General features: G+C 33.2%; 3 protein-coding genes across 4 annotated transcripts; 1 reads left to right on the plus strand and 2 right to left on the minus strand.

The window, feature by feature from the left end:
- The first annotated feature begins 2,856 nt into the window (after positions 1-2,856).
- Positions 2,857-6,363, plus strand: LOC140826630 (digalactosyldiacylglycerol synthase 2, chloroplastic-like). The gene is made up of 5 exons (XM_073189080.1): positions 2,857-3,167; positions 3,546-3,915; positions 4,656-4,922; positions 5,103-5,452; positions 5,641-6,363. The coding sequence occupies exons 2-5, from the start codon at positions 3,634-3,636 to the stop codon at positions 6,131-6,133; spliced, it is 1,392 nt and encodes a 463-aa protein (XP_073045181.1). The 5' UTR covers positions 2,857-3,167; positions 3,546-3,633; the 3' UTR covers positions 6,134-6,363.
- Positions 6,364-6,710: 347 nt separating this feature from the next.
- On the minus strand, positions 6,711-8,561 carry LOC140826632 (16 kDa phloem protein 2-like). Its single transcript, XM_073189082.1, has 5 exons — positions 8,388-8,561; positions 7,755-7,820; positions 7,517-7,643; positions 7,286-7,400; positions 6,711-6,837 (listed from the first exon to the last, which is right to left on the minus strand). Exons 1-5 carry the CDS (start codon positions 8,452-8,454, stop codon positions 6,769-6,771), a joined length of 444 nt encoding a protein of 147 aa, XP_073045183.1. The 5' UTR covers positions 8,455-8,561; the 3' UTR covers positions 6,711-6,768.
- A 4,046-nt stretch (positions 8,562-12,607) lies between these two features.
- On the minus strand, positions 12,608-16,834 carry LOC140826629 (shaggy-related protein kinase alpha-like). 2 transcript variants are annotated; one of them, XM_073189078.1, is made up of 13 exons: positions 16,471-16,834; positions 15,263-15,514; positions 15,048-15,140; positions 14,824-14,883; positions 14,430-14,702; positions 14,248-14,322; positions 13,987-14,043; positions 13,772-13,912; positions 13,646-13,696; positions 13,456-13,551; positions 13,266-13,349; positions 13,060-13,162; positions 12,608-12,957 (listed from the first exon to the last, which is right to left on the minus strand). In XM_073189078.1, the coding sequence occupies exons 1-13, from the start codon at positions 16,528-16,530 to the stop codon at positions 12,896-12,898; spliced, it is 1,407 nt and encodes a 468-aa protein (XP_073045179.1). In that variant the 5' UTR covers positions 16,531-16,834; the 3' UTR covers positions 12,608-12,895. The 2 variants fall into 2 exon arrangements, with proteins under 2 accessions (XP_073045179.1, XP_073045178.1); XM_073189077.1 differs by having other exon boundaries at positions 15,257-15,514; positions 16,471-16,831.
- Positions 16,835-21,468: the final 4,634 nt, after the last annotated feature.

A 21,468-nucleotide genomic window follows, 5' to 3' on the forward strand; every position in this document is an offset into this window, starting at 1 on the left:
TATCTACATGCTTCAGAACAAAAACGAAGCACTTTAAGCCTTTAAGGTTTTCAAGGCTGAAGTGGAGAAGCAATATGAAAAATAAATCAAGATCGTGAGAACTGATAGAGGTACAGAATATTATGGTAGATACACAGAGAATGGACAGACACCTGGTCCGTTTGTAAAGTTTCTCTATACGTCAAGTTGCTAACGTTGCGCCGCTTGATCTGGTTGGCTAGATTCTATGTTGGAGACAAGGTCGACGGCAGGGAAGTGTAAGACTGATCTCTAAAAGAATCGAGAGAGCACCATCAAATAGACACGAACTCCCTAGACTCATGGGTCTATCAACCTGACATATTAACTCCCAAGCAGGTGCACTATGTGCTGTCACAAATATACAAAAATAAAGTTGTGCATTGACTAACAACTATAACTTTTGCCGTGGTTGTAAGCGTTTGATCCTAACAAATAGAGCGATACACATACACTTTTGTTTCTTTTTTAGAAAACTAAACAACACATATTTAAATAAATAAAAGATTTTTTCAAAAAAATATGAATTTTTTTGAAAAGATAAATTACCTAATATTTTACAAATAAATAATTTTTTGAAAAAAAATAATTTGACGGGTTCAATAATTTACGGTGATCTATATTTCCAATTATTTAACTTGAACTTGAGCTTCAAAAATAAAAATAAAAAATAGCAGCGTCTGATATTCAAGAATTTGCATATTCCAACTATAATTATCAATCTTTTATTTAATCATATTATAGTAAAAAAAATTAAAAATAAGTGAACCGATACAAATACACCTTTCTATGTTGTTTCAAAAAATAAAACAACATATATTTAAATAAATAAATAAATAATTTTTTTAAAACAACAAAAAGTACACATTTTTTTGAAAGATAAATTACCTAATATTTTACAAACAAAATTTTTTTGAAAAAAAAAAATTATTGACAAGTTCAACACTTTACAGTGATCTATTTTTCGAATTATTCAACTTGAACTTCGACTCTCATTTGTTTACATGCGATTGATTTCAAGTCCAATCTTATTAAATAAGAGATATGTCCAAGTTCTAACAGAAAACAAATAATAATAAAAAAATTAATAACATAAATTTTTTTTTATAAAAAAAGTCAAGGCAGCAGCCGCTGCAATGTTGCAGAAAAAATTATGTAAATATCAAAATGCATAAAATATAGAAAAAATTAATGCAAATAACCCATAAAGAAAAGTTTTTTTTTTTATTTTTTATTACAACTCACACGGGGAAGGGAGATCGAACCCGAAACTCGTGGTTTTTGAGCCCGAGTTATGGTTAGTGAACGTGAAGCCCACCTAAGAGTGTGAATTTACATGCAATTGAGTTAACAAGTATGAAATTTGGATGTTATATGAAATAAATGGATTATTGAAATTGTGAAATAAAATAATTGCAAGATGAAAAATTATAGATGCAAGTATATGGTTGTGCAAGGAATGACTCATTTCAAACAAAACATGTATATGTCTTGACATTTTTTTATGACGCGAAACTCACGGTTGTTGTGGTTCGATGTGCACTAGGTAGGGTAGTAGCCTAAAAATTAGGTTAGCTAAGGAAAATACAATGATCAAGCCTTGTACGGCAATTGTTCACCCGAAAAGTTACTGAGAACATTCGAGATTATGCAAGATTATATACGAAAGATCTGTTTTTGGCTCTCTTTTTAGCCTTATGTCTTTGACAAAAACTTGTGTGAGACGGTCTCACGTGTCGTATTTGTGAGACGGATATCTTATTTGGGTCATCCATAAAAAAATATTATTTTTTATGCTAAAAGTATTATTTTTTATTGTGAATATGGGTAGAGTTAACCCGTCTTACATATTATGATCCGTGAGACGGTCTCATATAAGACCCTATCTATATCTTTTATCCCTCTCTATGTCTTTTATCCCTAGGAGGTTTTCCTCCACTAGCAGGTTTTTCGTTGGTTGGTCTAAACTTTCTTCTTTGCTCGATGATGATTTGGAGAAAAAACATTTTATTAAATGAATGACAAACTTTGGTATAAAATGACCAGTCAACAAATTATATACTTTTAAAATGAATTCATATATATATATATATATATATATATATATGAATACTAGCTACAACTCAGCGTTTTAGAATCAAGTTAGGTTCGCAAATGTTCTATTGATTCAACACGTAGGCATGGTTGTGCTGTTTTTTTTTTTTTTTAATTTTATAATGTGGTTTAAATATGATTTAATTTGAAATGGAAAATCTATTAGGAGATACTTTAATTCTAGGTTTTCTCAAAATATATACCCTAACATTTTGAGAAAATTTTGGCCAAAAATTCCCCAAATTCAATTCATTGACAATTTTTTTAACAGAATTCGTAGTCCAGCTGGAGGAAAATCGCGGAGGGCAAAGATTGAACGTGATCCAGATTCCCATTCATTTGGTTCTAAGCAAAAATTTGTGTGAAACTGTCTCACAGATCGTATTTTGTGAAACAAATATCTTATTTGGGTCATCCGTAAAAAAATATTACTTTTTATGCTAAGAGTATTACTTTTTATTGTGAATATCGGTAGGGTTGATCCGTCTCATAGATAAAGATTCGTGAGAACGTCTCACAAGAGACCTACTCTTTGTTCTAATATAATCAAAGTACTAATTCTATTTAATTGTTAAAAAATAATTCTATAAATATTTCACTATTTATCAAACATTTTAAAATATGTAATTCTTCATCAATTTTTTAAACCATATATTTTCTTTTTAAACTCGATTTTATAAATTTTGATAAATTGGATTTCTTAATAAGGAAAATGTTTGAAACAAACACGCCCTTAATCATCCGGCCAATCACAGGCTTCACTGTAATAGCACGCAAACAAACCACGCGGCGCGTGAGAACTACGACGAGCATGAATTCATGTGATTTTAACCTCTTTTTAACATATTTTTCGAATCTTCCTCTTCACCAGCTCATTTTCGCTATTAATTTTTTTTTTGCCTACGTGATTTATGGGAGCATTTTATTCCCCAGATCATCACCTTGATTCGTATTTTGTTCGCCCTAATCTTCTCAGCTGGTAATTGTTGTGCGTGTTAAGGAAAGTCTGTTTTTTGGGTTCCACAATTCCTGCGCTGCTTGTTTACGATATCCAGGTGAAGCGCAAAAATGTTTTTGCTACGTTTTCACAGTTGTTTTGCTCAATCTGTACGTTGGCCAGCAGAATATCTCGTGATTCGATTTTTTAACTGTTTGGTTATTTAATTTCTGCCATTTACGTGAGATTTTCATTTCATGATTATTGGGTTGGAGGCATTGGATGGGATTATTTCGCCACTAATAGCTAATTTCTTGAGAAGAATATTGGTTGATAATTATGGTAGTGGAATTATGTGTCCCAGTCTCGAATCTCTGGTATAGGTGTCATATATCTTTGTTCGATCAAAGTTGACATTTTCATTCACTGCTTCGATATCCAGCCTAGGGCGATTGAATCTTGATAACAAAATCTCAAATTTATTTTGTTATTGCAGATAAGGCGTTTCTTGTTATGCTCTTGGTGTTAGCTATTGTTCATGAGGTATCTCTGAAGAAGCCAGTGGCGTTTAATCTCATCAGTGTATGGATAAGAAGCAACATATAGTGATATTTACTACAGCTAGCCTTCCATGGCTAACTGGAACTGCTGTCAACCCTCTCTTCCGTGCAGCCTATCTCGCGAAAAATGAGGAGCGGAAAGTTACTTTGGTGATTCCTTGGTTGAAATTAAAGGACCAAGAGCACGTCTATCCAAACAATATTTCATTTAGTTCTCCATCGGAACAGGAATCCTATGTTCGCCAGTGGCTGGAAGAAAGATCTGGATTGGTATCCAGTTTTTCGATACGTTTCTATCCCGGGAGAGTAAGTCTATTCATGAAATTACATTGAGCATCCATGTATATTCTGTTAAAGTGTTAGCTCCTCAAGGTCCATTCAAAGTTTGGTAACCTGTTATGGTTTAAAAAAGTTTTCTTACGCTCCCATAGATCATCTATATATTTTGCTCTGTTTCAAATGTTTTTGAAGAGTCTGAGGCCCATTGTTATACGTGATCAATGGCTCCTATATACTAGTTATGACTAGTCAGAAAAAGCTCTCCGAGTAGTTTGACATGTTGGGCATATTGAGAGAGAAATAAGCGTCTGAAGAATATTTTTACCTTTATTTGTCTACAATATATTCAGATCCTTATTTGATGAAGGCGTTTGCTATTAGTCCATTGGGAGCCTAATTTAATTCTGTTGATATGTTCTGCTCAGTCCAGCCATATTTTCATATAATCGTTGATGCCTCTGTGCAAAGGGCGAATTCATGTGCAAAGTGCGAGTTCATACTATTCAAACCTTTATTTGTCTACAAAATATCCAGATACTTATTTGATGAAGGTGTTTGCTATTAGTCCATTGGCAGCCTAATTTAGTTCTGTTGATATGTTCTGCTCAGTCCAGCCACATTTTCATATAATCTTTGATGCCTCTGCGCAAAGGGCGAATTTATGTGCAAAGTGCGAGTTCATACTATTCAATTTTGAAATCTGAATTCACCATAGTAAATCAAACCCAATCTGATCATATTTCATGTGCTCTCGTTCTTGACTGCAGTTTTCTCTACACAAACGTAGCATTCTTGCTTTGGGGGACATTACTGAAGTAATCCCTGATGAAGAGGCAGATGTTGCCGTCCTTGAAGAACCTGAGCATCTCACATGGTATCATCATGGGAAAAAGTGGAAAACAAAATTTCGCTTGGTTGTAGGGATTGTTCACACTAATTATCTGGAATATGTGAGGAGAGAGAAGAATGGGCAACTGCAAGCTTTTTTTCTAAAATACATGAACAGTTGGGTTGTGAACATATATTGTCACAGGGTATGCTTCTAGGCAACTGTCTATTTCTGTCGCTGATTTATTGCGAGAACTATCTGCCTTCTTTTACATTTTAGTGACTTCAAATAAGAATTTCTTGCATTACAGACGTCTCTTTTTTGTGCCAGCAAATCAATTGCTTGATTGATAGATTCTGACATAGTACCTTCCTATAATTGTAAGGTAATAAGATTATCAGCTGCCACCCAAGAACTTCCGAGGTCTGTAGTCTGCAATGTCCATGGAGTAAATCCGAAATTTCTTGATATTGGCATGAAAAAGGGAGAGCAGCTACATAACAGAGACCACGCCTTCACTAAAGGCGTTTACTACATCGGTAAGATGGTGTGGAGCAAAGGCTACAAGGAGCTACTTAAACTTCTTCGTGATCACCAAACGGAGCTAACTGGACTTGAGGTTGATTTATATGGCAGCGGGGAGGACTCTGATCAAGTTCAGGAGGCTGCTAAAAATTTGGAAATACCCGTAAGGGTTCATCCTGGGTGTGATCATGGCGATCCTTTATTTCATGAGTAAGTTTGTAGCATTGCTGCTTTGGTATGATATTTGCACCTATTTTACACATTTGGTTGAGTTATCGTGCGGGCTAATTATTGTGCGACAAATAGTTTGATCATTTTATTTTAAAAAAATATCATCTGCCGTTGGTTGATTACCATGTCGATCAAGGTTGACTTTTATATTTTTTTCCTTCCTATAGCTATAAGGTGTTCTTGAATCCTAGCACCACAGATGTAGTTTGCACAACCACAGCTGAAGCTTTGGCAATGGGCAAAATAGTTATATGCGCCAATCATCCCTCAAATGATTTCTTCAAGCAGTTTCCAAATTGTCGAACATATGATGACGGGGTGGGGTTCGTTAGGGAAACACTCAAGGCGTTGCAAGATCAACCTGCCCCACAAACTGATGCTCAAAGGCATGAGCTCTCCTGGGAGGCTGCCACGGAACGATTCCTGAATGCTGCACAGCTCAACAACTTGCCAGCAAAGAAATTGACAAAAACACCCTCAAAGCTTTTCATGTCAACATCTATGAACTTGAGGAGGGGTCTGGAAGATGCATCTGCCGCAGTTCATTTTATGGGAACTGCATTCTTTAGTACACAACCAGATGAAGAGCAATGCAAAGAGGTTGGCTTATCTGTACCTTTGAAAAAACAGTCAACTCCTTCGAGAAAATGGGCTTTCTAAAATTGCTGGATGATTGCCGGCAAGTTAGCTTTCAGAGGTACTGTATTTAAGTGATTACTGCACCTAAAAGTCATTTCTTGTTTGTTCTTTGTAGTGGAGGGATTTGTATTTTTACATCTGTAATATGTATAATGATGATGTGTAGGAACCAGTAAATGCAGAAAATAATTGTATTTGGATTCTGTATCTCTTTTCTTGTAGTGATACTTAATTAGGAACGAATTGACGAACGTTGTCTTGAACCAGGATCATTACTTGATGTACGTTTTTGTGTATTGTGTTTGGTTGCGATCTCTCCAACACATATTTACAATGTTTCACGATTGGTATACATGACACAAGACACAGATGCGATCAGTGATCCAAGCAGTGTCGGAGCCTCATGGAGTTGAAGGGGTCAATGTGCATTCAGATAAATGGCTTCAGAAAACACCAAATCTTTGGTGATATCTTACTTCAGGAAATATGAAACCTGAAGTCTGTCACAAATAAAACATTGAAAAGAAAAGGTTTCCAAACATAATTTTGAAACACAGCAGTAGCAGCAATAACGTCTGCACAGAACCATTTTTTCCCCCTCAAATTTAAGACAAGAAAGGTGCTGGAATATAATGAACTTCTCTCATGAAACATGTTTAGTCAAATGACGATTCTTTCCATCCACCAAAGTTATCTGCATCTCCAAATTCTCTCTCGCAGTTTTCCTGCAACAAGGTTTATAGAAAATACAAAATTGAGAATAAAAAGATTAAAGCGACACTCAGACCAGTTACATCATGTGCGCACACACTGAGTGTATGTATGGGCTTAAAGTCGAATTCATTCCTATTTAGAAGCACAGAGGATCCATATGTATTGACACAAGCCTTCTCCTTAATTCTAAAAGCCATTTAGTTCTCAAATCAGCATATAACTCATATAAGAAAGGGCAGAAAACCCGTAGTACACTAAAAATTTATAGACGTCGGGTGAAAATTCTTGTATTTTGTGCAAACAAAATATAAACAGATGCCAATTCCAATTGATGGGCAATGGCTGTCCCCCTGCTCGACACGGTGCTGAATATAAGACATCTTAGTACAGAAAAGAATCCCACGTAAAGTCAATTTAATTATTGCACTTTAGTCATTTAAAATTTATCGATTTAGCAACCTGAGGGACGAACTTGAGGCCAACAATTATCTCTCCACGGTACTGTTCATCCTTGACAACATTGTATGCAGCTGGTGGCATGGCTTCTTCGACAAACACTGGCTCCAGAGGAATGCTGTGCATACAGAAAACAACAATAAAACTCATCTCAACAATTGTTGACTTCGAACAAAAATAGACCCAAGCATCTCATTTATCGATCGAAATATAATATACTAGAATAGAACTCACACTGCTTCTCCAACAAAATCATCACTGGAGAAATTATCGCTATCCATTATTTTGATTCTGATTTCCGTTACGCCACTAGAGACAGTGAAAAGGAAGGTCTCATTCCACTCAGGGCTGGATCCTTGTCCTGCAAGTGTCAATACCAAGAAAAACGATAACAGATGTTTTAAGAAATGTTTAGAAACATTATTGTCTTTGCATGCATAAGAATGTCCGATATTGAAAAACGATACCAAACCTTTAGTAACACTGCTTTTTTTCTCCTGAGTCCGGCAAGTTAAAACAGCGTAAGTGTCCATGTTAGCTGCCAAATACCAAAAAATGGGACTCATTATAAAAAGAGTAAGAACACTTCGCAATTCAAAACTTCTGTTACTCACCTTAGTCCTTATGCTTATTGTCTGATTTATGACTTAAAAGATTCGAAACATGGCAAGTACAAAGAAAAATATAGTGAGCTTCTATGGGAGATGCGACACAAAGTTTAGCATAAGACTATGTCGTGGACTTTGGTGGTTTTGTAGCATGGGGTAATTTTTTTTATGGAAAAGCCGAAGTATCTCACTACATTTGAACTAAATATGTGGTTATAGTAAAAGACATTCCTTGGAATTTTGTTGAAGTTATTTTTTTAACTTTTGATTATCATACACCGATACACGTAAATATGCAACAAATCGGTAGCGTCCTCGAAACCTTTTTCCGAAACACAAGAAACAAAGAACCAGGAAAATGATGGCCATTTTAAACCATAACAGAATCCAGAAATGAGTTTATTCACGAGAAGAAGTGAATCCCGTCAAGATTCAGTACCCATTTTAATCAACAAACAGACATAGCTAAAGCATTGATATTTGATACTTATACGCACATAAAAAATCAGTGTCATCAAGTCCTTTGGCAGAAACAAGAAGGACTTCAAGCGTTCCACGAGGCATCTTGGAGATCGGGAGGAAAAGTAGAAAGATTGAGAGATGGACCGGAGATTCTAAAGATTCTGAACAGGTCAACTGCTGATCTCTTATTCTTCTTGTCTGAATTCTGATAACCGACAAATGGGTATAAAAACTCAATTTATCACTAATGTTTAATAAAATTATAATTCGATCTTTTTTCTTTTAGGCTCCCAAGTTAATATTTTTAATTTGAGTTTTCAACATAAATATTAAAAATAACTCTGATTTGATTATTACTAAAAAAATTCATAGAAAATGTCATTAAAATATATGAGAACCTATGTTCTTTTTATTTTAAACATGTAAAATTATTATTATTAGGTAACTTATCTTAGTGAAGAAAGATATATTTCTCAAAATTATGGATATGAACATATGTTCGAGATGTATTATCTTCAGGTTTTATTATAATAATTTGGAATATTTAAAACAATGAGATCTAACCGAAGTTAGATATTAGGAGCAACTAAGAACGTATCAGATTACTAAGATAAAAAAGTGAGTCTCATGTGAGATCGTCTCACGGGTCATAATCCGTGAGACGGGTCAATCCTACCCATATTCACAATAAAAAGTAATACTCTTAGCATAAAAAGTAATATTTTTTTATGGATGACCCAAATAAGAGATCTGTCTCACAAATACGACCCGTGAAACCCGTCTCACACAAGTTTTTGCCAAGATAAAAATATGCTTGATCTAAACAGAGAGAATCATTAAACTTATAAAAATGAGTACTATGAGATCAATTAAAATCATATTGGAACATGGCTTCGGCAAAGACTAAAAAATCATTCGTGACAGGAGAATCTCTCAGTGATATAGCTAGAAGAATGACTATCCTATTTAAAGCTCAACTTATAAGGGTAGATTATTTTAGATACAAAGGAGAAATAAAATAATGAATTAATGACATCCTTATAGTGGATGAATATATTGTGTTATTCAATAAATATAAATAGAATTCAGGTTTCGTAGAAAGAATATCAACGCAATTTTCTTCGCCAAAAATGTCAAGTTTCTAGAGAGAAATGTTAATAAAAGAATACACCTCCGACAATTCAGATACTCTGGCTAGAAAACCACTTTTCTTAAGAAAAAATATGTATAATAATGTCATTTGACAACATTACAAGATAAGATTAAGGGTTATTAACAAACATAGTCTTTTATGTTGTAGAAAAATAATATTCTAATAATTATTGAAAGTAAACTACAAAGACAGAAAAAGAAAAACTTTATATATCATTATTATGTAAGAAGTGAGAAAAGTGGAAGCAGTTCTTAGAATAAAATAACAATATGGTCTATACAAAAGTCAGATCTTAAAAATCTGGACAAAGAAAAAGACCATCAGGAAGTAAGATGTCGTCACAGACATCAAACTCATCTTAAATCACGGAATGAAACAAAAAATAAAAACTTTCAGGAGAGCTCACGTTAAAACTAATTAAAGTTTTAAATATTGTAACTGATAGGCATGTGGATCAAGAAGTCTCATTTCAACCAATTGTCCAAATGGAATAAGGTGCTTCAAATCTACTCCGGATATCGAAGATACGGTTTATTATCAAGATCTGATTCGAATATACGAGTTTGAGGATATTCCCTCAAGTGAAAATATATATGAAGAATAAGAGAATAAATCTTGATTCAAGAAGATTCAGACGGAGAAACAAAGGTTGGTGAAAGAAGTTAATAGAATATATTTTATTATCTATCAGGTTTCATATGTTCTCTACATTACACATCATTCGTAATTGTTTATTAGAAACGAGTTTATTGAAATACCAGAAAAATTTGAAAAATTTGTTCAGTCAGTTTATCCAAAAAAATAATTGAGTTTGTCTTAATACAAGTAACATATATCCAGATTCAAGATAAACTGATTTTACAGAAAAAATCATAGCCTTAGGGTAGAACGAAAAAGACCATATTTCCAAGAAAGAATAACAAGTCGCATGTGGAGAAAAACACATGTCCATGATACCCAACCAACCCGAAAAACGTTTTCAAAGATAATTAAGCTTAGATGCCCGGAATGATGGAGAGAAGTCGAAATAATTTGATTATACAAAACAAAAAAAATCAATTCTCTTGAAATGTCGTATACTATTTGAAACAACTCATGATAGGAATCTACCGAAGAATGATAAACATCGGAGAATTGGAGGTTCTTATCAAATAAATTCCGGGAAAATAACTTGATTAATTGGTTCTTAGACTAACATTTCTCGAGGAACACAAACCTTGAAAACACAATTGGTGTTGAAACTTCGATTAAAATGAACAATGCATTTATAATAAGGTATTTTAGTTTTTTTTTAAATTTTAATAATTCGGTGTTTGTTATTTTTTAGGAACAATATGTATCACATATCATATACTTTGTGGGGAGACTTTTTCAATGCCATCATGACATACTTGGAAAAAGTTGGTGAAGATATTGTAGTTATAGTTCTTCAATTGTGTCGAGCAAAATGATTTAGATGAGAAGTCGTGTTTCAAACACTTCCATGTCACGAAGTTGATAGTAAATTGAAATTTGGATGAAATTGTGGAATTTGTAATAGGCAATTTTGATTATTCAATTTCTTTTGAATTTTATATAATAAACTAAATGTTAATGCAATGTTCATTTTGAGGGTTACTGTCTATTGCTAGACCACAAGTTTGATCTTCACTATTTCTGCGCCATCTGCTCAAACAATTTGGGAAGAACTTTTGAATGCAAAGGGATTTTTTAGGATAATAGAGCAAGTTTCTGAAAATGACGAGGTCTATTTATGCGAGGATTGTAGGTGTAAAGTTTTACAAATTTTGATCATATTTATTGTGAAAAAAGAGTTTCAAAAAAGTCACTTTAGCTTAGGATAGATTTTATTGTGAAAAATGCGATCATTTTGATGAATGGAAATTTGAGGTTCATTTAACGAACATATGATAAAATTTTGCGATATATTACTTGAATGTTATATATTAAGATTTCTTTAAAAATATATGGTTTCATAGGTTTAAGAATCAAGTTCAATATTCAGTTCGAGTTGTAAACAAACATAGTAGGAAAAGATGTTTTAAAATTTTGTAAAAAAAAAAAAATCTAATTGTACTATCTATCACTATGATCCATTTAGTTTATTTTGTATTTTATTATTTATTTGAATGCTCGTACTTACTAATTTTAATCATTAATTATATAAAATATCATTTATGTACATTAAAAAAAATATAAAAGCAAGAGTTGTATGCTTAATTTAATAAAAAATCTGGTCAAAATGAATTTGCTATATAAGAAATAATTATATCATGTAAATATCAGCATAATGTATTAAATGTTTAATAATAAATATATAATACATAAGTTATTGTACCAATATATAATGAATATATAATTGGAATGTGTCAATTTGGATTACTTTTCAAAATTCAAATTAGAATACCAAAGCTCTTTTTAAACGTAAAAACACGGGAAAAGTTTGTATCATTCCTATACTGTATAATTGATAAACACATTTTGTCATTCTTTCTTTAACACAAAGGTGATAAAAATTTTGAGATCAGAATACAAAAATGACTCATTTATTCAGTATTATCCAAGAGACTAACATTTCAAAATGCATTGGACACTGAAACTACAGATCTACTTGGATATGAGAACAATGAAAATTTTAGTTTGAAATAGATATTTCATGATGAGAGAAGTATAATCATTTTTATATTAATATTTTTCGAACGTGAAAAATATGATTTTTTTTCATTGTATTTTGTATGATTCATATATACATAGAACAATAAAACGTATTGACAAAATAAAACAGATAATCACATTTACTAATTTTATTAGTTTATTACATAAAATAATTGCCAGTGCAATTATATTTTTAAATTAGAGATTTATAAAATCTATCGAGGTGGCATAACTATAAGCGTTTTATTAATTTCCAACAAAATATAATAAAAAGTTTGTATGTCTAGATTCGTCGACAACTATGTACTTTTTGGATTTTTTTTTAAAGAGTTGTTACTTTTTGATGTTATCTCATTAAACAAATTTAAATATTATAATTTAATAATTAATTTTAAAAATACAAAAACAAAAATAAAAAAAAAGCTAGAGCATACTAATGCATCAAACTTGATCATCTCCAGAAGAAATCACCTCTTAGAAAAAAAAAAATAACAATAAGGAAGCGAGTATTTTAGGGGAAAGTATGTAAAAATATACAAAGGAAACTCCTTTCTATATGGCTGGCACCACTTAAATAGCAACTAAGTACATACAAAAAAATAGCTAATTCATCTAACCCCACCATGCAGCTAAAACATTACGCTCTAAACCACACATCGATTCTTCAGGACACCATTGGAATCATCTGCATGGAAATACGGTGCACGAGTTCTACGGGCTTTCTTCAACTCTTTCTTACTTCTTCGCATGGTCTGGAATGAGTCGTTGCACGAGTTCTGCGGGCACAGCAGCAAGTTCTGGAAGCAAAAATGGAAGTGGAGTAGATGAGAGGAGAGGAGAAGAGACGCCTTTCCGAGTCAGTAAACAAAATTTAGTCCGAGAGTAACATGTAAGTTTACCTTCTGGCGTAAAATTGAACAGAGGAGGTAGGGGACGCCCATTTGGCAAACATGCGTTAGGTTCTCTCAAGTCGTCAAAAAACGGATGAGCACATGCCTCCAACTGGTTAAATGAGACGAATAATCAAGAACATGAAGTTCAAAACAGTCATCAGTGGACCAGAAAACGTAAGTTATGCTGAAAATAATCAAGAAATGATCCTTACAGCAGTGAAACGTAGAGTAGGTGAATATTGGAGCAGCCTTGACACTAAATCCACCGCTTCTGTCGGCATTCGTTTATTAAATATCTAAAGAAGAAAAAACTTCATTTAGATTTCTTTACATTAATGGGACTATATTAATTGGGAAAAGAGAATGAGTGTTTGTAGAATTGGACTCATGTTCACAACAAACCTTATGCCAAGGGTGAGCTTTGATCTGAGGAAACTTGAATTCTCTGTAATCTGGATTCATGCACTTGATTTCTTCTCTCGTAGGTGTCCCCAAAACCTACCGTGCATTTCATATGAAAAAATAAAACTTAGGATGCACAAAATAAGACTTACAGTAAGAACACAATACAGAATCATTAAACTTAGTGCACCTTAATAATTTCAACTAGTTGATCTACACTGCTTTCTCCGGGAAAGAGAGGCTGCGCATGTGTAAATAAGATCTCAGAATGGAATTCCAATCAAGTTAAGTAAAACAGAATTATTGATCATCGAACCTGTCCTAGAAGTAGTTCAGCCATAACACAACCAACGGACCACATGTCAATTGCAGTTGTGTACTCCGTGGCTCCAAAGATTAGTTCCGGAGCCCTGTAATAACGAGAGCATATGTATGATATATTTGGTTCACCCGGTACCTGCATCAACCCAGAAATCTAAATAACCTCCATATGATGGCACAAATTCAAATTTAGGCATCAAGATGATGTACCAGCATCTTTGCACTTCCAAAATCACAAAGCTTCAGCTGATGCGTGAGGGGATTTACCTGTAGCAAGCATCATAACTAAACAGTTCAGAACTTCAAAGAGATATTATTCCGAGGAAAACACTAAAGCTGTAAATTTGAATGAAACGAACAAATACTTGTTTAACCTTTTGAGGAAATTTGCGGAAACATTCATAGACTACAGAAGTTAAGAGTGCGTGGTACAGAAAGAAGGAAGTATTAAAGGCCAAAAAATAACCATACCAAAAGATTCTGCGGCTTTATGTCGCGGTGGCAAACACCAATAACACTATGTATATAATTCAGAGCACGGCAAATCTGCAATATACATGAAACAATACTCAATATTTGCGACAAAAATCCCGAGAATGTGGAAAAAGCTACAAACAACCCAGTGACACAAATAGAACGTTAGATACACGAACCTGATATGTATATAACTGCACATAAAAGACAGGCATGTGTTGATTCACTCTGGTATAGTGCCTTGAAGCTCGATAAACGGTTTCCGAGACATACTCAAGGACAAGATTAAGGTACACCTCATTCTTTTCAGTGGTCGAATAAAAACAATGCTTCAGTTGAACAACGTTAGGATGATTGAGTATGCGCATGATCTGCAGTTCTCTGTTCTTGTATCTTTTATCCTGCAGCACCTTCTTTATGGCTACCGATTCGCACATTTCGAGGCACTTCGCCTAAGAGGCAAATAATAATAAAAGAAAATAAAGTCTCTAACTTTTATAGCCTTCCAACCTATGTATTCTCTAGTCACACGCTAGCTTCCAAAATAGACACAAAGCAACCAACTATACATACCTGATAAACGACTCCGAATGAACCAGTCCCAACCACGCGCTCAGCCATATAAGACATTGTCTGAGGAATGGCATAAAAAAGATAATATTGATGATCCCAAATCCCAAATGTAGAATGAAGACAACTTGGATGAATGTTTACTGGTAGCCATGGACAAAAAATGCCAGGCGACAAAGAAGGATAATTATAATGCGGCAACGGTAATCCAGAAAGAATAAAATCACCTGTTTTGGTTGTCCATCACGACCCCCAACTGACGTCACAATTATCTGACCCGTCTCAGTTCCGTTACCGCTAACAACAGTGGGCTCCATATCCTAGAATAGAAGTTGACATTCGAAATTCAAATATAAAGCCAGATGAAAGATGAACTAATTCAATATTATTTCTGTATTTAGCACAACAAAAAATTATCATAGTGAAAGAGAAAAACCTTTACACTGTCCTCTTGGTTATCAGATTTAATATCATCTCTAATTTTCATTTCTTGCATGTCTTTGGGAAGCTCATCATAGCCAGACTTCTCGGGTCGTCCATGTACATCTGACGTGCTGGCGACAGATTCGGAAGAGTTAGAAGCCATCTGCTGTTCAGGTGCTCTCAAATATTTTTCTCCCGCCTGTACCTCACGGGCAACTATTTGATCTATTTCTTGCTCCACCTTCACCCGTTTGACGCTCGGGTCCCCACCCTGCAGCAAATGGAATAACTTTAAAACAATGCTGGCAATCCACTTCCATTAATTTTTCAGATAAAAAATTCCAGCATAATAAAAATTTAGTGTCACAAAAGCTATGCATCAAATGGACAAAGTGGGAAAAAAATAATTTCGAGAAAATCTTCCTCAACCAGGACACCACAAACTTCACCGACCCCTGAAAAAGATTAGTGTGCCCTCTCTGAATACATATTTGCATGAAAAAATCGAACCAACGAAAGAATGAAACTAGCTGATGCAGTAAAACATCACAATCACGGTTACTATTTTAGAAACTTTACAAAAATAAAAAGTTGAAGAGTATATTTAAAAATTGTTTCCTCGTTTAAATATTCACACTTCTTGCTTCCTATTCAGACACAAGAAAATAAGATATAACCCGTTCCAAAGAAGCTAGTACAAAACACAAATATCCTGTAGACTCCAAAATTAGTTTGTTTTTACTTGAACCTAAAAGCTGCCTCTCAAATCTATCTGATCTAAACTTGAATCATATAGTTCGATGAAATATAATAAGAACTTAGATGTTAATCTAAGTGTAACAGTTGAAAGTTTAGCCAATTTTATTCGTATACAATTAGAGCAACAAAGAACCAAAATATAATTGAAAAATGAGATGAAGATGCGGCCGCAAGTTGACAAAACTAAGCTGTAACAACATCTTCAAACGGAATGACAAGACTCACCGAAAAACCAAAATTTCGCCACTTCCTTCAATTTTTATTTTCCTTTTATATACTTTTACCCCAACATAATTCCACAGATTAACAGACAGATGCACAACCTATCTAAAAGTTTCAAACTTTCATTAGTTTCGGCTGTTTTCTCAAAATTTTCAAGCTACCCAAAGAAATTCCATAACAAGATTTTCAAGAAACGGATACCCACAAACAAATTCGCAAACAAGAACACGAAGGAGAAAAAATTACAGGATCTGAAACGGAGGACCGGCCTGAAGCAATGCTCTTGAGCCGACGCATCATATTCATTTTAACCTTTTCAACCGAACACCAACCAAAAATCAAACCCCAGATGGGAAATGGAGGAAAATGCTTCTCAACTCAATCTTTAATCAAAATAAACACAACCAACGATCAAAAGACAAGCAAAAAGGAAAAGGAAAACACAAGAATCAGATGAGAAGAAGAAGCAATGAAAGAGCAGGTAAAAATGAAAGATTTTTTCCCCTCTCTCTTCCTCCAGCATAGATAACGAGAGAGAGAGAGGGTAAAGACAATGGAAAGAAAAGGAAATTCAAGAAATCCTTTCGGTCAAAAGTTCAACGCCTAATCATTATTCAATCCGAGCAAATTTCTTCCCTTTTGATTTTTTTGTACAGGTGATCGGACTTTCGCTGTGAACCGTTGATTTCACTTTGTGGTGATCTGACGGTGGACAGAGCGGACCAGTTTAAAAGTGAAATGACGAGAATGGACATAGATAGGTGAGGAATTTATTAGACGACTGGCTGAATATTCGGGGGATTTTGGGTTCTCGGCATTTATAATCTGACCGGGCGTTTGCTTGATTGCAGTTAAATTTAGACTTTTGAAATTTTGAATCTTTAAATAAATGTGAACTAATTGACCCTTTTTGTTTATATGTAAACTACATACTATTTAGTATTTACTACTATGAAAATGCAATTTATTATTTTTAAACACAAATTTTTTTTTAGATACAGTACGATCTCAACATGGATCTTTTATCTGGGTCACTAATGAAAAAAATATTACTTTTTATGTCAAAAATATGACTTATTTATTGTAAATATGGACAGAATTAGCCAGTCTCACAGATAAAGATATGTGAGACCGTCTCACAAGAGACATAATAATTTTTAAAATATTAGATTGTTTTTTAAAGATTTCATTTAAAGAAAATATTTGACATAAAATACTAATTGATTAGGGTTTGAATTTTGGTGGATTCATTCAAGTCTCACCCTATATTTTAGGCAAATGTATAAGTATTTATGATTCATTTTAAATACACCGAAGATAGTTGTTACTTGTTATTTGAAATTTACTATCAATTCAAACTTTTCCATGCAAATTATCCTCAATCAGCTTTAACAAATTGCCTTGAAACGAAAGACAAAAACTTGTGTGAGATGGTCTCACAGGTCGTATTTTGTGAGACAGATCTCTTATTTTGGTCATCCATGAAAAAATGTTACTTTTTATGCTAAAAGTATTACGTTTTGTGAATATCGGTAGGGTTGATCTGTCTCACAGATAAATATTCGTGAGACCGTCTCACAAAAGACTTACTCAAAAAAATTATATATATATATACATACATATATATTATAATTCTTTACAAACATTCTTTGTCGCTCCAATTACTGGATTCGGCCCAGGTTATGTGGTTATTGGGCTTGTAAACAATGTGAAGATCTAAACGGCTTGGGCTGAACTCGTACCGATACGTGACACACTAGCCCAACCCAATTCTAGTTTTAATTCTAACATAGTCGAGAAAAATGTGTGCATGTACTAAGTTACACTCAAATCTATAAATATTGTCAATAATTTTGTTCCGTTCTCTGCAAGAAAATTAAAGGAGTGTTTGTTAATATAATCTCTAAAGAGTGAAGGAAAATAAAAAGGTTTTTGTGGTTATTAACACCAAAATTTTGTTTTTTCTTCTTTTAGTTTAATTCAATTTCAGACTCGGTCATATACTAATTCTGATTCTTCAAAAGTGATTTTGTTATTTTGGTCAATAAATGAAGTTTTATTTTGGACACTCTTACTTTCAATATTTTTGTCTGATCCAAAATTATCTTTTATGTTTTCGATGTATCTCAAAATTGTATCTTCGATAAACATTTCGATTAAGATATTATTTTTGGTATTTTATTTATCAAACAATCTATCTTAAAAAAGTTTTAACATATATATATATAGACCATATCACTACTAGCACAAGAGGGCTTGGGTTCTTAGCTAAAGCCAGGTTAATGTAAGCCCGGGCAGCATATGATGAGATTCAGATGATAGGGTTTCACACGATGGTCATATATCCTAGTACCTTGGTACAGGTGTCGCTCTCGGGTCCATAGGTATGAGATGCCATGATTTAATATCTTTTGCTTGTCTTTCAACACCGTAAGGATGGTGTGACAAGATCAAGATTGATATGAGTCGTCAGATATGGCAATGTAAAGGAGCAGGGCATGGACATAGTGGTCACGCCTGAAAACCTTCTGACGCCCCACTAACGATATTTGTCATTTTAAATTTGTAGATCCTCCTACTCAAATACTCTCCGTCTAAATCCAGCGTGCCCGAGAAGAAATCCATCCGACCCGACACAATCGTCCACTAAATTCAATCTGATTTACCCAGCCGATATGAAAATTTATAATTTTTTTATGATATTACAATATATTCTTTTCATGAATATAGCAATACGAGCTAATTTTTTTTTTTTACAATGAATAGAATAATAATAGATGTGCAATATATGACGCGTGTACAATGGTAAAATTTACATCAAAATAAAAATTATGAGATATTGTTTTGAAATAGATATAATACATAATGGCCAGAAACGACTCCTTCTGAAAAAAAAAAAAAAAGAAAATATACTTATGCGACCGATCGAATTATTTTCAATACTTCAATAGATTTCTCATGAATATAATTCCTCATCTCTTCATTATTTTTCTATAAATCTGAATAAAAACAAAGGAGGCAGGTTTACCAAACTAGGAACACATGGAAAGTGTATAAAATGCGATGCTTCTTGCCCCATTGGAAAAGGTGAGGACCGAGGTTCCAAGATCCTACAAGATTTGGGTTTAAATCCTTTCTTAAATCGAAATTCTCTAAATCTTCCCATTAAAACACAACCTTTGTTGTGCTTGAACACAAATTTTATTTATTCTCGATTTCACCACATGTCGGATCTGTTTCTTCTCTTCACAGCATCACAGTGGGCCTGAATTGTACTCCAATCCCGAGCCCAAATACTCTAGCCTCTCCACAAAGCCCAATTTCGATCCAAATACATTTTACTATTTATTAAGTTTAAGCATATTAGAATAACTGTTTTTGGTGTCTTTGGTCTGTTTTTTGGTTTTCCTATTTTGCCCCTATTTGATATCAAAATTACATTTTGTTTTTTTTTAATTTCAAAAAACATTTTTGATTTTATTTTTTTTATTACAATTATTCAAATAGCACTTTAGTACTTCGATAATTTGTCAAATTTCATTTTAGTCCATAAATAATTATAAAAAAAAATTGTACACACACGCGGTGCGTGTGCAGAGTAGCTAGTATTACAAAAAGAGCCGGCTATTCCTCTTTTCTTTCTTTCATTTTTCTCATTCCTTTCTACTTCTTTTTGTTTTTTACTTTTATTTTTTTTGTTTTTTCCATTTCTTCCACATTAATTTTTTTTAATTGAACTTTAACATATGCATCGAAATTCCTTCGTAGAAAAAAACCAAAAAATCTTATTATTCAATATAATAATTAAAAGTAAATTTTCAGTAAAACACAACGCCGACGGGGTTTGGAATAATTTTACAGTCTTAAAACACACCTCCATCTTATCAAAACCTCTAATTACCACTTCATAGTAATAATTACTCTAAATTTAACTTTCAAAAAAAATAACATAAGGTATTTCACCTATCAAATTTTGTGAAAGCTACCACAAATAAAACAAAGAGATCTATCATATAAATTTCATGGTCCACAATTAGTTATACAATTCAAAAAATACACACACACCTCATTTCCAAGGATAATGACTATTTCAAATTATGGGTGCCATTGACCCAGTTTTCTTTTTAAAAAAAAAAATTAAAATAAAATAAATTCCCCATTTTCATTCAAATTCATGATAGGTCTACTTCAATCAATGCAATTTAATGTTACCAATATTTCAATTAGGGTTGCTCTATAATTGTCCGACTCTTTTTTTGGCCACCTATCTTGTCAAACTATTTCTAGCCTTTTTTCCTCCAAGACTTTTCTGCCATGTCGACAAATACACAATTTGCACTATTTATTATTATTTGGGGTCTTAGGTTCAATTTACAACTTTAATTTTTAATTTTATATGAAAATTTTAGTTTTTTTAAAAAAAATTATTTATTTTACTCCATTTTCTGTTTTATATTCTTAAACTTTATCAATATTCAACACAAATCGAATGAATCCTTAAATTTTTTTAAAAAAAATACGAAGTGTTGTCTCGAGTTTAGTTTCAAAATGTTGGTGAGTATGTCTCTTGTGACACGGTCTCACGAATCTTTATCTGTGATACGGGTTAACCTTATCGATATTTACAATAAAAAATAATATTTTTAGCATAAAAAGTAATATTTTTTCATGGATGACCCAAGTAAGAGATCTGTCTTACAAAATACAACCCATGAAACTGTCTCACACAAGTTTTCGTGGTAAAACTTGTGGGCATGAGATATCCAAAAGTTCCACCGAAATTAGTAATTTAAGTTGCAATAATTCAGTAAAAGGCATATGATTTTTATTTTATTTTATTTTATTTTATTTTAGTGGTCAGCGATGATTTTTATTAAACAATTATTGCGCAATAATGTGAAATGACTAATCTTATATTATTCATGTATTTTGAAATTTTTGTCTTATTTTTTCTCAGTCAACATCTACCCTAAGAAAAGGATAGGTAGTAGGGGGCTCACGCTAGTTGGGACTTGGACAAACTACATGGGTCTTTGGTTGGAGCCCACTTCCATGTGAACGTTGATAGGAAGCCCACTTATCAATGGGCCTTTTCTACGGAGGTCATCACATTTATATTACTGGTTGGTCGTCGCACATGCGATATACACGTGTTCTTTTTAGAACGGAGTAGTTTTTTTTTTTTAAAAAAATTAGAATGAAATTTATAAAATTTCGAAATTGAAATTATAAGAGAAAAAATAA

The sequence above is a fragment of the Primulina eburnea genome, chromosome 3 (genome assembly GCF_022965805.1).
Source record: "Primulina eburnea isolate SZY01 chromosome 3, ASM2296580v1, whole genome shotgun sequence".
In the NCBI taxonomy this organism is placed as follows: Eukaryota; Viridiplantae; Streptophyta; class Magnoliopsida; order Lamiales; family Gesneriaceae; genus Primulina; species Primulina eburnea.